The sequence below is a fragment of the Amphiprion ocellaris genome, chromosome 8 (assembly GCF_022539595.1).
Source record: "Amphiprion ocellaris isolate individual 3 ecotype Okinawa chromosome 8, ASM2253959v1, whole genome shotgun sequence".
Taxonomy (NCBI): Eukaryota; Metazoa; Chordata; class Actinopteri; family Pomacentridae; genus Amphiprion; species Amphiprion ocellaris.
In genome coordinates this window covers 19787810-19803127 of record NC_072773.1, presented here as the reverse complement: position 1 = coordinate 19803127, position 15318 = coordinate 19787810, and the positions used below count along the sequence as shown (strand labels likewise).

Genomic DNA, 15318 nt, shown 5'->3' with positions numbered 1-15318 from the left:
TAGACTCAACATGTAAGGTTATAATTACATGATTTTAATAGTAATAGGACCGGTCTGAGGCATGAAACTTTAGAGCTGAAAATAAGTTCCACTCCAGCCCTGCTCTCCTCACATCAGCTACTCCTTAATATCCTGTCCATGAACACCACAAACAGGATTGGAGACAAGGAGCAGCCCTGGCGATGTCCATCACCCACTGGAAATGTGTCTGACTTGCTAAGAAAGCAAATGCAGCTCTACATATGGTTGTATAGGGACTGAATGGCTTGTAATAGTGAGCCCAGTATATCAAATTCCAGCCGGGGCCTTGTGAGTATCCCCACACCTCTCACTCTGGGCAATTCTGGAAAAGAAGAGAGTCAAACCCCTTTCACGAGTTTGATTCCAGAACCCTTGCTGTGCATTTTGATCACAGTTCTGATCCACAAATCTGTACAAATATTAACATTTATTGAGATGAAACCATGTGAGAAGTTTAGAGGGAAAAATCAACACTTGGTGGAGTTGTTAACAACTTGTCTATACACCGGTTTTGTAAAGATGTCAGAAGATAAAAAGGTTGGAAACTACTGGATTCATTTTTTACAATGTATTGTATTTTAGGAATTTGTTATATTGCCCATTGGACAAAACCTCAATACCTTCAATAGTGACCCTTCCAATAAATTTGCAGAAAGTGCATATTTTACTCTGAAATGTAGCGGAGAAGAAGCATAGAAATACGCAGGTAATGTACAAGTGTCCCACTGAAGTACAGTGACTCAGCAAATGTGCTTGGCTACTTTCCACCACTACGTCTTTTCCAGAGCAATATTAAAAGTTACATGAGAAATTTTTTTTTTTAGCAAATTTCCAAACAATTTCCAAACCTCCACATACAGAATAAGAAGTCTTCACACTCACAGTCTTCATAATTAAGTGCAGTTTGCTCTTTTCATGCCTTTTGTCTTCATACAACAGAACAAACTAATGCACACATCCATAGTGTATTCATGAAACAGTCAAGTTTGAGCCAAGTCACTGTTTGTAAAGTGACAACTTGTTGTGCTTTTCTGACTTTCTGTTCGCTAATTCTTAAGCTTTAGCTGTCTTAGTTTGGCATTTATGTATATTTATTTGGATGTGACTTTTACAGGAAACCTACACAAACTCAGCTCTTTACCTGTATCTGCACAATGGGACACTTCTTTGAGGACGGTAGTGTCCACATTTTGGATGGAGGAGCCTGGTTTGAGAGAGGGGTGAAAGAAGCCATCCATGCCTGGCAACTTCCCAACCATTGTTGCAGTTGTTGTGGTAAAACCTGCTAATTTAACAACTATGGACACTTCAAGACATGTGAGGCTTGATCTATTAATGGACCATTAGCCATTTGAGATTTAAAATGTCTTCAAGAACTTTAAAGGAAGTCCAGTTGCTTTTCTACTGGAGCTCCAAGAATTACCATGACCTGGATGACTGAGAATCTTCACAGACATAATTCCATAATTAAAAGATATCATAAGAACACCCCACTACAAAGAAATGTGTATGTTGACCTGTCCTGAAGGAATACTGTAGGGCGTTAGGAATCAGTATTATTTGGAATCCTAAAAGACCCAAAAGGCAACAGCAAACACTTCACAAATTAAAATCTTCTCTTTCAAGCTGCTCCAAATCTTCCATTCAGAGTAAGATCCCAAATATTTTGTATACCAACGATTTATCATACTGAACAGAAATCCAGTGGGCAAGTGAAGCGAACCTTGTAGTCTTGACAGTGTTTTCCATCAGGCTGTTCTGCAGTCACGCAGGCAAAGCCGAAAGTAGCATCGTATCTGCAAAATATATGGTAAGCAAATTCTTAAAAGAGCACTGTACCAAACGTAGATGAACTTTTATTTTCACTAGAGGATCTGCTCAAAAGGGAGCTTTCCTCACCTTGATGATTTTATAGTAATGTCATCAGGGTGAAGGAAGCTCCCCTAACTCGGAGACCAAACTTTATGGAAGTAAAATACAAAATGACTGGAGAGCTCATTTAAAGAATGAAAGAAATTGTTTGTTTTCCTTACAAGAGACACAAAGAGTGGTCAATCTGTGTGTTTAGTATGAAGCTACAGACAGCAGCTGGTTAGACTAGATGACTATTATTTACTATACAGACATGACAGGGGCATCAAACATGTCACCTGTTGTCAAGGAAGCGAGGAAGTTTTTTCCAAAAATAGTCTAACTATTCCTTTACACTAGCACTAATACCAATGTGGCATCAGTGGTATCAATGCTTCAGAATTATTAATGTCTAGAGTCAATTATTAGAATTTATGCAGTTACTTGGGGCACTTGTTACATCATCATCACCTTGAGAAAACTCACTCGCTTCAATGTGTCAGTGCAAACATACTATGCAAAACATAATCTGCCAACACTCACATTTGAAAGATGTCACCGGTCTCGTGTGCAGGGACACCAGACACAGTCATGGCTTCAATGGCCACAGGCTGAGAGCAGACCTGACTGGGATATAACATCTGCACCTGGCAAAGGGTCTCATAGTCGCCCCGCCCTGTGGGACTGTCCATGTTAAACCAGCGTGTCCGACAACCTGCCAAATGGTGAAAAACAGACACGGATATTGTCTGATTCCTACATTTTTATGAAAGTTTTGTTTTTCAGAAGTTCATACATCTGCAAAGCTCATATGTATATTATAGTCCTTCTAAAATGTTGATATTATCCCATTGAAGGTCAGTTTTGCTATCAAAATGAATCCCATTTGCATGAAAACTTACCCTGACAGAAATCTGAGGGGCAGGTAAGTATCACTTGATAGTCCTCACATTGTTTATTCTTCTGTTTTTCATTGATGCATGCAAATCCAAAAGAGACATCATACCTGGAGTACAGGTAAAGAGCAGGAACAAACGGTTTTGATTGCAAAATTCTCTTTAACTGAATAGAAGTGAGATTTGCAGTAAACCTGTCAGACATGTCTACTGTCTGTTTGATGAGAAAGCGGCATGCTCACGAGAGGAAGGTGTCTCCAGTGTGTCTGGCAGATATTCCACTGGTCGTCTTGGCCTCGATGCTGACTGGGTTCACACAGACTTGACCAGGAAAGGTTTTCATTAGTTGAAGTATGGACTCCACATCACCCTCGTCTGATGGGGTGTCACTGCTCATCCACTGTGTTCGACATTGTTGAGTCACTGAGTAGAGTTTGCAAATAGATACAAGTCTGCACAGTTAAAACTGGATTTCAGACAGAAAAATAATGTAAACAGCCCTATAAACATTTAAGGTGTGGGTGGGAGGTTGGGAAAGGCGTGGTGTCAGGTTTGATTTTTGCCGAGGTTAATGTATGTTTTCTTAACCTATGTGCATTTTCATATCAATGTATTGTTGCTTTCACATATATGGCTGGATGTACATGATATAATGAAGACAAAACACTACTACAAAAGGAAAAAGAAATGCAAAATATTACACACATGGGGCATCTAGCTGGAGCTGATTAGCAACCCCATTATAGTAAGTACAGAAAATAGTCATCCATTCATTCTTTCTATACACAGACTTGCTGTACAGCATCATTGTGATCACTGTGACTAGAGACTCAGAAACACATCTATGACCACTTCACAGTTTTCAGTTGATTAAACCTGCATGTCTTTGATATCTGAGAGAAAAGTAAAGACATTTACCTTGACAGAACTCTTTGGGACATGTAAACCTCACTTTGTAATCTTCACAACTCCTCCTACGCTGATCTGCATTGACACAGGCAAACCCATAGGTGGCATCATAACTGCAAGAAAGAAGAAGAACATGAAGGTGGATAAGTGTCCACCACCCCTTTATAGGTAATTCAGCAATTTTTCATTTTAGATGATATTTTTAATCTCACTTTAAAAAATGATCAGAAGCGTTGGACGCAGGTTCTCCAGAGATGGTCTGGACCTCGATGGCTATTGGTTGAGGGCAGATCTGTCTCGGGTAAATGCTGAGGAGGTCACTGAGGACCTCATAGTCTCCATTTGCTGTCGGATCATCATGATCGAACCAGTCAGTCCTGCACTCTATGAATCAAACAAACACATGAGAATTTATATTCTTCCCAGAAATGAATTGAGGGGTTTTTCTCTATTTTGTTTTACAAACCTGAGCAGAACTGTCCTGTGCAGGTGAACTTGACCTTGAAATCATCACACTGTTTGGATTTCTGTTCCGAGTTGAGGCATAAAAGGCCTTCAGATGCACTGTATCTGTGAAACGCATCCAAAACATCTGCAAGTTAGCGTAGAGTTCAGCACTGCAAGAAAAAAGTCTCAGGGGTATTCACAATCTAAACTGAATACTGTAAGTAGTTTACTGTTTCATTTTATCATTTCATCATCACATCAAGTTATACCTTGTGTTTTAGCATATAGTGACCCTGTAAAAGTCTCCAGCACAAGTCTTTATGTCTCACCTCACATCTATAAGGTGTTTTCGTCACTGTTTGTCATTCATTGACAAAACCAATTGAACCACAACATTTAAAGTTCAAACTAATGATAAATATGAATAAGATTTTGATATTTCTGCCCCGTGATAAATGGTTAAATGAGCTTAAAGTCTGATTTCCGACAAGCAAAAGTTGAAGTAGTAGATGATGACAACTTTAATTGTGTCTTGGGAACATACTTGCATGTTGACCTATTTGCATTAAAGTTATGTTTTTGAATGTTGTCAGTATGCTACGAAGCTTTAAAAATTAGTTTGGGATCAGTTTGAATAAATATTGACCAGCAATAACGGTAAAATTATAATGTATGGTTTGTAAAAAATGAATACAACAGTCACCAGACATGGCAGACTCAGCATGTACACACAATCCTGAACTCAGTATGAGAGATTTTGATTCTTTACGTGTGGAAAGTGTTCCCACTGTGCTGTGACTTGATCCCAGAAACCGTCTGAGCTTCAATATCCACTGGGTCGGAGCAGATCCTCATCTGATGCTTCCTCATCAAGTCAGACAAGAGCTCGGAGTCTCCTTCTCTGGAAACATCTCCTTCATCAAACCAGGCTGTCTTACAGGCTGCAGAAGGGCAGAGTTAGATTTAGACAATCTGCTGTGAACTGTTGCTTCATTTGTTGGTAAATTCAAGCAAATAATTCGGGACTTACTTTCTAATGCGGTGGCAAAAAAGTGCAGGTCTGTATGGAGAAGAAATCATTTAAATCTTACGGTTTTTAAAATTTATTTTGATTAAATTTAATGATTTTATGCATAAAATATTGCTTTTATTACCTGTTATTAGAAGACACCAAATTGCAGTACTCTAAAATAACAAAGTTCAAGAGCAAAATGGGAAGTTTATCAGGAATGCACCACAATTAAATACAGAAATCTCATGAAAGTAAACAAAATAATGGTTACCTGAAAGACCAACATGATTCTCTATCTCTTAATCTTAAGGGAAAGAAAATGCATTAAAACACACATAACCAAGTTCTTTATTGTATTGCTGTATTAAAAGTTAGAAAAAATTAATGTTACTCACAAGTCTGAGCTCATGTGGAGAAGCGCCTGTTGTCTGGAGTCATACAGCGAGTGGATCATGGGTGTAATGTGGTAAAGACGAGGCAGGAGCATATCCTGTTGCACATCATCATCATCTTCTCATCCAGCATCCCACCAATAGGTTTGGTCCCCTGTGGGTTTTGTGGTGTCTTTATTTCTACTCCACCCACAGAGGATGAACCTGATAGTGTTCCTCAGTAATCAGTAATATATAATTAGGCAGAAAAAAGCTGCTCTGAATCATCCTCTCTTCACGACAAACTTGTGCTATTAAAGAAGTTAATGTTTCTGCCTGAGTTTTGTAGAAGTTGGACTGAATGGGATCCATCGTACAGAAACACAGATTTTGATGGCTGAACCTATTTTCCTGCATTATTGGTTGATGTATTGTATAGATAACCTCCAATAACTCTCTGCACTATTAACATTACACCTTTTTTTTTTTTACATTGTTTTATGTCCTTTTTGTACTGCACTTTGTATATTCAGCACTGCCTTCTTCTGTACATATGAGCAGATCTCAACTTCTCTGATCCATACATATTGCACATGCTGTTTCACAATAGTAGTATCTGTGTATATACCGTTTTTTGTTTTTCTTATACTGTTTTAGTACATTCATATTTGTTTTCTTTGTATGTATGAGGGGATCCAAGTGAAGAGTGTGTTAAATGAGTGCATTTTGTAAGCAGGTTAATCACAGCACAAGGAATAAACACAGAAGCTAGAATTTCATTGCACTGGTAACTTGTTTAGTGCTGCACATGGCAATAAAGTCCCTGAATTGAAGTTTTTTTGCACATGTTTTTATAGATAATTTAGATTTTGTTTCCTATCTCTTATGGTGGAAGCACATAAGGACAAGACGAATGATTATAATGGCCAAACACAGTCCACATATTAAGCGCCTATTCTTTAAGCTGGGATAAAATTAATGCAGTTTTACAAATGATTAGGCCATTTTTAAATTCTTTACCCATCCATGACTACCTATATTATAGTATATTAAAAATTAGTTCTCCTACTTTTTCGGTGAAGCTTCTGACGTGTCACTGAGTCTTTGACCAGTACTATCAATCCTCTGGTTCAGCAGTCTGTGGTGGTAAGTGAACAGAAATAAAAGTAAAAACTTCATCACCCTGTGGTTTGAAGCCAGGTGGAATAAAATAAAAGCCCCAAAACTGACCGAGAAAGAAAGAGCAACTCAGTAGCCCACTTCCTGTGTGGGCATTGATACATCTGGTAAAAAGGTTCACCTGCCAGATTCAACCCCCCCAACATGATCTGAGAATCCATTTATAACATGTGACCTGAAATTAAATTCAGTAAATATATATAAAACTACAACTTGTTGCTGTTTCTGATACTAAACTTGAAGACTATATGAAAAGGTCAGACTATCATTAAAGAGTCTGTCTTTGTTAAGCTTAGAGCAGCTTTACTGTACCTGCACAGTGAGCTGCCATGTTAAAGGGGAATATTGAGTTTCTGTACATAACAATTGAGCTGTTGGCTAAACAGTGGGGTTTATGCCAGGCAGTTAAATGTCACTGAAACAAAGGTATAAAATAACCAGGATCAGTGTAGCGTATCTACTGTCTGCATGACACTGTGACCCGACACACCCACAGCCACATAAAATGACATGATGTGGCCGGAGGGCTTCACTGTCACAATGAGACACGATATTAGGTTTGTCATTTCACCGTGTGCTGTCAGTATTATGTTCAAACTGTTCTGAATTGTGTGCTAAATGTTGGCCGCATTTCTGATGGGATCCTGTTCCTGTAGTGAATGAATCGCTGTTGAAACAAGGGCACGCAGTCATGAGGGCTTTTTCATTCAGTGATGTGTTGTAGAAAGGAGGTCGATGAAATGATGTTGGTTTAATGTGTCATGTTTCCTAAACAGCACTGAAGTGAGTGATTGTATATTGGCTCAAATTGTGCTTTCGCTCCCGAAATGCTTTGAAGGTCAAGACTGTGTTACGTTACTCTGACATCAATAAATGGCTCAAAGTAATCAAAAAACCAACAGGAATCAGATATTATAAATGACATGAATCTAGCACTCAGATTTTTCTTGGAAAGGGTTCTTAGCTATTTGATCTAAAGATGTAAAGAGGTTTTGTTGACTAGAGGGGTACTCTGGTGATTTAGCGAGACACTTCCGCAAATGTAGGTGACTTTCAAAAGGAATTGCCAAAAATGAAGCAGCACAAAACAACTTATCTTAAGTTGTCGCACCTAAGTCATACATGATGTTGAGATAATGGTTTTGTGGGAGATGTGATTTATTTATTTACAGATAAGACCACAAAAGAATCTGCAACTTTTATTAGAGAGTTCTTTTTAAAAATATAGTGAAAAAAGGACTGATGTTTTTTTGAAGGACAACAGATCAGATAGGATGAAATTGACAATACGCAATAGACTTCTGTAATTTGGAATAACTGTATGCTGTATTATTTTCTTACATTATCATCATAATGAGAAAATGGAGCCACTCAAGTCCCACCTCCATCTTCTTGTTCTGTGGCAAAAATCCTTCGACAAAAGATTAGCCCTCATGTTTCCAGCCAATTATAGTGAACAGGGAAAGCCTTTGGCTTATGGTTATATAACTGTAGTTTGTTGATGGCACTGTCAGTTGATCAGTTTGCTTCACGATGAAGCACCAAAACACACAAAAATGTATAGTTTAAAATGAAAAAATGGAAAATTTGGCAGCACAAGTATTAGAAAAAATATATTTAAACAATGGTGGATTACTATAACCTTCAAAAACTGTAAAAAAAAAAACAACAAAAAAGTAAAAAATAATGACAAATATCTGTAAAATACGTGTGGATTTTAACACAGTAAAACAGTGTAATTTTATAGTCACACGCCAAATTATCTATATGTATGTCTATTTGTAAATCTTTTTTTCAATAGGTTTTTGTTCAAATAATGGTACATATCTGTAACACAATTATTTGCTTATTTAAATATAGCAAAAAATAATGTACAATTAGTCAAACACTGAAAAAGAACTTTTAAAAATTTAAATTCCATCAAAAAAAATAAATAAAAATTTTGTTAGACTACAGATTTTTGATGTGGGTGTTATTTTCAGGTTTGACCTCTTTTTTTATTACAGTTAACATGTAAATTAACACCTTTTTCCTGTAATTTTGCTACTCGTCTTCAGTTTAACAAAGTATAAAAATTACAGAATATCCGTAAAATGATGGTAAGTTCAAATTAAAATGCAATTGTCCATGTCCCATTTTAATCTTAATTCTGCCTGTTATTAATCCAAATGAATATCTCTGGTTTGCTTAAAAGCGTATTTATTGCCTGTAATGTATAATATGCTACTGTTAAATCAATGCAGACAATATCCTGTCAGTATCAGCTCTTCTAAAAGTTTAACTCAACTCAACTTTTGTCTTCAAACTTTCATTCTTCAGTCTTGCCAGCACATCGACTCTATATGATGTTTTATTTATCCATTGACAAGGTAATGTAACATAAAATAAGTCGACTCTGTAAGATGAGACTGAACCCGAGGGGCAAGTTTATTTTAGAAACCTAATGTGGGTGTAACCTCTGTGAGGGGCCATTAGATCCTGGCTTTCTAAACAGACTGTGTAATCAGCGTCTCTTCAGGGACTACATTAAAGGCTTATCTACACTATACAGGAGACTATTTGTGAACAGTCATGTGATTTCGTGCAAATAAAAGCTCCACATAAGAAACGTTCCAGCGCAGAAGTGAAGACAGAAATGCAGTGGAGAAAAAGGAAAATTCACAAAGTTACAAATAGCACATGAATTTTGTCTTTAATTAAGAAACACCAAGGACAAGGGGAGCATCTTTTCAACACTGGAAATGGAACAGTCAGGTCATCCTGACAGAGACAATTTTCATCTGGTACACTTTCATTCATTTAAGCGAGTTACTGTTTTTGTCATTCAGAAGTAAAACAGTAAGATGTTTAAAAAAATTAAATTAAGCTTTCCATCAATACCAAAAGTGCACCTCTCATAATTTGAAATGGTGTAAAACCAACCAAAGAGCAGCGGCAGTTTCTTGATAGACTTCCATTTGGTGACAGTGTATATATGACAGTGTATACATGAAAATCCAGTTTAAGAGCAGATACACAAAAGGCGCCCAACAAGGGGCACACACACCATCATTCTTTGCTTTAATGTCCTAAACCTGGACAGCACAGCTTCAGTTCTCCGTCCACATGTTCATGATGACACCATTCTGTGCATTCATGCATTTGGAGCCTAAGACTTTTTCATCGAGTGAATAATAAGACCAGTTTCCATCCATTTGACCAGGCAGCTCCAGTCATGTACTACATATTAACCTCTAATGGAACCTTGTTGGGGTGGTCTGTAAAGAAGTTGCCAGGCGGGCCCTATTTCAACTCCAACATGAGGGGAAAAACAACGGGGTGTGGGAGGCAATACACAATAACCGGAGCGAAGAAAATAGCAAGCTTCTGTGATCGCTCTAAATCAACAGAATTAAGCCTTGAAACAAAAGCAATGAAAAAAAAGAGAAAAACATAAAATAAATAAAATTGAAGCAACGTCTAAGTGAAAGGCTAGTGCTCACTTTAGGATATTAATACAAATAGTTTAAGCTTACAAAAAAAAATATGAGAAAAAAAAAAGTCTGCGAACCCCAAAGTGATGGTGCCGTTGTGGTTTTGCGGTGTGGTCGGCTAAAAGGTGGGCGAGCATGCTTTGTTCGAGCTACACGACTGATCACAGCACCTGCAGGAGGCTTCCACTGCATTCCCACATGACCGAACGCTAACCCAGCTGTGTGCCGCTGCAGATGACTCTCCCTCTGCAGAGAAAACAACCTACAGAACCACAGAGCCTTCAGAGTTTCAGAGCTTATTGACATGTCTCTAAAGCTACTAAACCTGAAATTGAAGTAAAACCTTGAGGCAGTTCTGGGTTGACCCTCCTGAGGATATGGATGACACACACACACACAGACACACACACAGACACCTGACTCTTACTGGGGCTTAATGTAGAGTGACCTAGAGTGAGAAACGGAAAGAAAAAAAAAAAACATACGCAACCAACAAATTTACTTCGCATACACACTCGTTCGCAATTGACACGGATATCTACCTGACTGGCAGATAGTTTTGCACACAAAACAATATCTTCAGCAATCACACATAAAAAATTACATCCTTTTCAGTTCTTAAAAACTCCTTTTTTTGAGATCTACTCAATTACATAAGGCTGCGGAGGCAACAAACCATGCCATATCATCATTAAATCAACCTCAAATGCCATGCATATCAACAAATGACACTAGCGTATACTGCTTTAGATTGTTGTTTTCATCTAAGTAACCAAATTACTAAAAGAAAAAAAAAAACACCTCTACAAGTGCCAGACAGGCAACCATATGACTATGTGCTGTATCTTCATGTCTGACATTAGCACCAAGGTTTCTTTCTTTTTCATAAAAAAGAACAAATACAGACAGAGAGGACACAACAGCGACTGATTTCGCCTATAAGCCTAGTTAAAGCAGCAGTACTTGTAACATTTGCGAGTATTCATTTGTATTTGACGTCCTGAGTTGTGTACTGAAGCTGCATGTGACTGTGACCGTGTGCGCTCCTCTCCCAACAGTTCTGCAAAAGACTGTAAGCATGCTCGCGGAAAAAAAAAGGTTCCTCTACAGAAGTGAAGAAAGAAGGCCTAAACGTCTTCAAGTATTAATACAGTTAGGCCTGTAAAAAGCCCTGGACACACAGTATTAGAACCCAGAATAAACTCTAGGAAAGTTGAAGAGCAGTTATGGTTAGTTTGCATGTTTTCCCCCACAAATATAATATATATATATTCATATGTATATAAATAAAAATTCAGTGCTGTAAAAACATCTCCAACTCCATAGGATCTGACCCATCGTAGAAGGCCTAATATGTTTTACTCTTCTCATGGCTAAAACTACTGCTGGAAGTATGTAAACTGTACTGGTTGTCCTGTGTTAATAGTCCTTCATTGAGAATACAACACTGAGGAAGAGAAGACTTGTTAATATTGTTTCAATTTTTCTGTCTTTTTTGGTTTTACTGCACACAGAGAAACGCATCCTGTCATCTTGTTTTATTGTGTGTGTGTGTTTTGTTGTGTTTTTTTTTTTTTTTTTTTTTTTTTTTTGGTAGCAGCAAAGCACCAAGTTTGTGTCAGGCTCTATGTGTGTCTCTCTGTGTGAGTCTGCTGTGTGTGTCTGACATCACTCCATAGTCTCTCTCTCTGTGTGTGTCTGTGTGTGTGTGTGTGTGTTTTTGTCTACGTGTGTGTGCAGGCGCGTGGCGTCGCCTATGAAGAGCACGGCTGCACGTTGATGCCGTGGGCCGCGTGGGCCTGCAGGTCGATGGCCTGGGCTGGCTGCTGTCCCGGCCGGGCGTTCATCAGCGCCAGGTTCCTCACGCAGCCCGTCATGCCTGATGAAAACTTGCCTCCCGTCATCGCGGCCATGTCTGGGGCTCCACCTGTCACATGGGAGGACACGCTAAGATAAGCATCCCGGGATCAAATCTGTCTCTCTGTCTGGATGTTTGAACTGATACGATGGATTTGAAGGTGGATAGATAACCATGCACAGATGTTTTAATAATGAGCCCCGAGACTGACAAAATGTAGTAAACTGTAGAATATATAACTAAATATATTAATGAATAATATCCATCCATCCATCCATTATCTATACACTGCTTAATCCTCATTAGGGTTGTGGGGGGATGGAGTCTATCCCAGCTGACTTAGGGTGAAGGCAGGAGACACATAGAGACAAACAATCACACTCACATTCACACCTATGGACAATTTGGAGTCACCAGTTAACCTCAGCATGTTTTTGGACTGTGGGAGGAAGCGGAGAAAACCCATGCATGCATAGGGAGAACATGCAAACTCCACACAAAAAGATCCCAGGCCCAGACTGGGACACGAACCAGGGATCTTCTAGCTGCAAGGCGACAGTGCTAACTATCAATCCACTGTGCAGCCCCTAATTAATAACACTTTTAATTAATTAAATAAATAAAGTAAATGAGTGTAAAAAGACTAGTTTGAACACTGTGTGAGTTTATGACATAGGCGGGGCAATCAAGAGGATTGTGTGGATAGAAACCTTTACTGAAAACATGGTAGCTATACACCCTGAGCACCTATGAGGACAGGACAAAGAGACATGCACTTAAAAGTGAAGGAGATGTTATGAAAACCGAAGAAATAGAGGCTCATCTCATGTCTCCATTCTGAGCCTTCTCTGTCCTCCTGCCTGTGACCTGGATATTAAACTTAATGCATAATATTAAAGACTATCTCATTTCCTAAAATGCATGTCTAGAACAGAGAAGTTTTCCCAGATGAAACACAGGTGGATTCTTGCTGTATCCTTTGCGTTGGTCTTTTTGGAACCAAGAAGCCTGACATCCAGCTGAAATATTCTAATCACGTTGGGAGCAGGATTCTTCAAATGTGTGTATATAGAACCTATCACGCAATCATAATATATGTCACCCTTTATTTGTATAGTGCTCTTTTGTGTGTCACATGTCTTCTATATGTTCCAGGACATGTGAGTGTTACATAAAGAAATAAAAATTCAAGTCTGAGTTGAATTATAAGTGTACACTATCTGTACATTGTCATGAACACTTATAATGCGGCTGGGCCACATGTCATATTTCACAAACTGCTCCGAGGCAATGATGTCTCATTTTACTAAACGCATGTAGCCTCGACTCCTCTCTGCTTGTGTCCCTCTGTTGCCTCCTCCATTCGCATCTCATTTGGGAGAGGAGTCGAGGATGAACAAACTAAGAAATGAGAACCGAGATGCACCTATGAACTTTCCAGCAGTGTCCACAAACTATCCTGGTGAACTTGGCAACTAAAGTCCTTATACTACTGCTACAACATGCAGCACCCGCATGCTGAATAATAAACGGATCAATAACATTATGTGAAATGGTTCATGAAAGCTTGGTTCAGCTTGGTAGCTACAGCTGAAAAAGATGGTGTTCAGTGAGTTTAGCTTCTTTGTTTTCAGATAAGGTTTTTTTTCGCTTAATTAATTAAAGTTTTTATTATTCAACTACAACATACGAATGTATTCAGTTGAGTTTTTGATTTGTAACCATCTACTACATTTTGTCACTTTGTGCGGACTCCATGCTGTCAATCCGCTCACCAAGGTATATACTGCCTTTGGTGTTGACCATGAGGCTTTTGCCTTTAGACTGTCCATGTAGTGTTGCTCCTCCATCAATCTGGATGTATCCTTCCTTCCCAGCTCTGGAATAAAAGAGAAGCACAGCGCAACATAAGAGCTGAATGTGAGCAGCACGAAAACATTTGACACAACAGGTTAGTGTCAGACCTTTCACTGGATTAAAACACTTTCATATTTAGAAACATGAATTAAACTAAGTGGTTGCATTCCAGGACGTCTTGGTGCTGTTCATTCTAGTTTACTAGAACAGTAACTGAACAGCTTACTGGGACAGTTAACAGCACTGAGCCATCGTTAATGTAATTAATTAGATCTGTGCTTTTCCTGCTATGACTAGTCAAAATCTCTGCTGTGAAAAAGCTGCACATCTGATTGATATGTGTTATTTACAGTTTCATTTACAAGTATGTTGGCCATTTTTGTTTATCAAGCGATCAGAAATAACTGGAAACTACATAGATTACTATCAAATAAGGTAACACAGACTCATTACTTTTACTGTATTTAGACAAATCATGTTTATTGTTGTGTATAGTTGCTCCCTAAAGGCTCATTCTCAGCTGCAAACACCTTATAAAGTGTGAAATCAAAGGATTCAGAATACGTAATCATACCTGACAGCTGTGATCTTATGCCATTTGCCGTCATTGATGGACTTTTGGGACAAAATCTCTGCCTCCCCGCTTCCCAGCTGGTAACTGGACATTGTACAAATCATCAGCATTACTACAGCGTCAACATGAGCTGAAAATAGTTTTAAAAAGCTTATCTAGATGTTCATGGAACTGTATGATAACAGGCCCGATTCACCTGAAAACAAGGTGTCCGTTCTGTAGGCCAAGGCTGATGAAGTCCTTTCCTTTTCCATGTTCTCCATGTTCCTGAAAATTAATATATTAAGTGAGAATAGGAAGATGTTGTCCAAGTACGATGAACTACTGACCACTGACCAGCTGCCCTGAGGTAATTATCCACACCAAGTGCAATGATAGCAAACATGAAACCATGCAGTGAGATTATTCCCAACAATGTTTGTGCAAGTGTGACAAAAAATCTTCCATGCACCATAACAATGACAAAAGAAGCCTGCAGGCATATTGTGCAACACAAACACTGACACTTAGAATTCATTTCACATCCCATGGTTCTCCAGAAGTGTCTTCTAGTCAGCCTTTCTTTTTTCTTTTGGAAAACACACAGCAAAATAAAGAAGGAGTGTCTTGTGTTTGAGTGGATACCTTTTTACTAGCATGCACCTTTCGCAAATTGCGTGCGCCATTGGTCTCCTGAGGAAGATGGAGGGTGAGTTAGAGAAGCAACATGCATTTATTTAGTGGTGTCAGATAGAGCCAGGCTCACAGCCAACAATGTCTCAGCCTCAGCAGCACAAGAATGAATTTGACAGTGCGATGATGAATGCTGCTGAAATAAAAGGAGACTTTTTTTAGTATTTTATCAGTGACGTATTATTCTGGACACGTCAG

At 38.6% G+C, this 15318-nt stretch overlaps 2 protein-coding genes across 16 annotated transcripts in view; both read right to left on the bottom strand.

Moving 5' to 3' along the window:
• Window positions 1-13: 13 nt before the first annotated feature.
• si:dkey-205h13.2 (uncharacterized) lies at window positions 14-5659 on the bottom strand. The gene is made up of 12 exons (XM_023261451.3): window positions 5532-5659; window positions 5408-5440; window positions 5279-5309; window positions 5155-5184; window positions 4894-5065; window positions 4144-4247; window positions 3890-4061; window positions 3687-3790; window positions 3011-3191; window positions 2775-2878; window positions 2416-2587; window positions 14-1817 (listed from the first exon to the last, which is right to left on the bottom strand). The coding sequence occupies exons 2-12, from the start codon at window positions 5420-5422 to the stop codon at window positions 1706-1708; spliced, it is 1197 nt and encodes a 398-aa protein (XP_023117219.2). The 5' UTR covers window positions 5423-5440; window positions 5532-5659; the 3' UTR covers window positions 14-1705.
• Window positions 5660-9352: 3693 nt separating this feature from the next.
• Window positions 9353-15318, bottom strand: part of hspg2 (heparan sulfate proteoglycan 2) — a 107960-nt gene continuing 101994 nt past the window's right edge. For 12 of the 15 annotated variants that reach the window (XM_055012586.1, XM_055012589.1, XM_055012587.1 and 9 more), the window contains 5 exons: window positions 15073-15120; window positions 14645-14715; window positions 14449-14532; window positions 13793-13896; window positions 9353-12086 (listed from right to left, as the gene is read on the bottom strand). In XM_055012586.1, the coding sequence (XP_054868561.1) occupies window positions 11914-12086; window positions 13793-13896; window positions 14449-14532; window positions 14645-14715; window positions 15073-15120 (480 nt within the window). In that variant the 3' untranslated portion in view covers window positions 9353-11913. The remainder of the gene's footprint in view (window positions 12087-13792; window positions 13897-14448; window positions 14533-14644; window positions 14716-15072; window positions 15121-15318) is intronic. The other 3 variants (XM_055012588.1, XM_055012597.1, XM_055012598.1) reach the window with 1 other exon arrangement.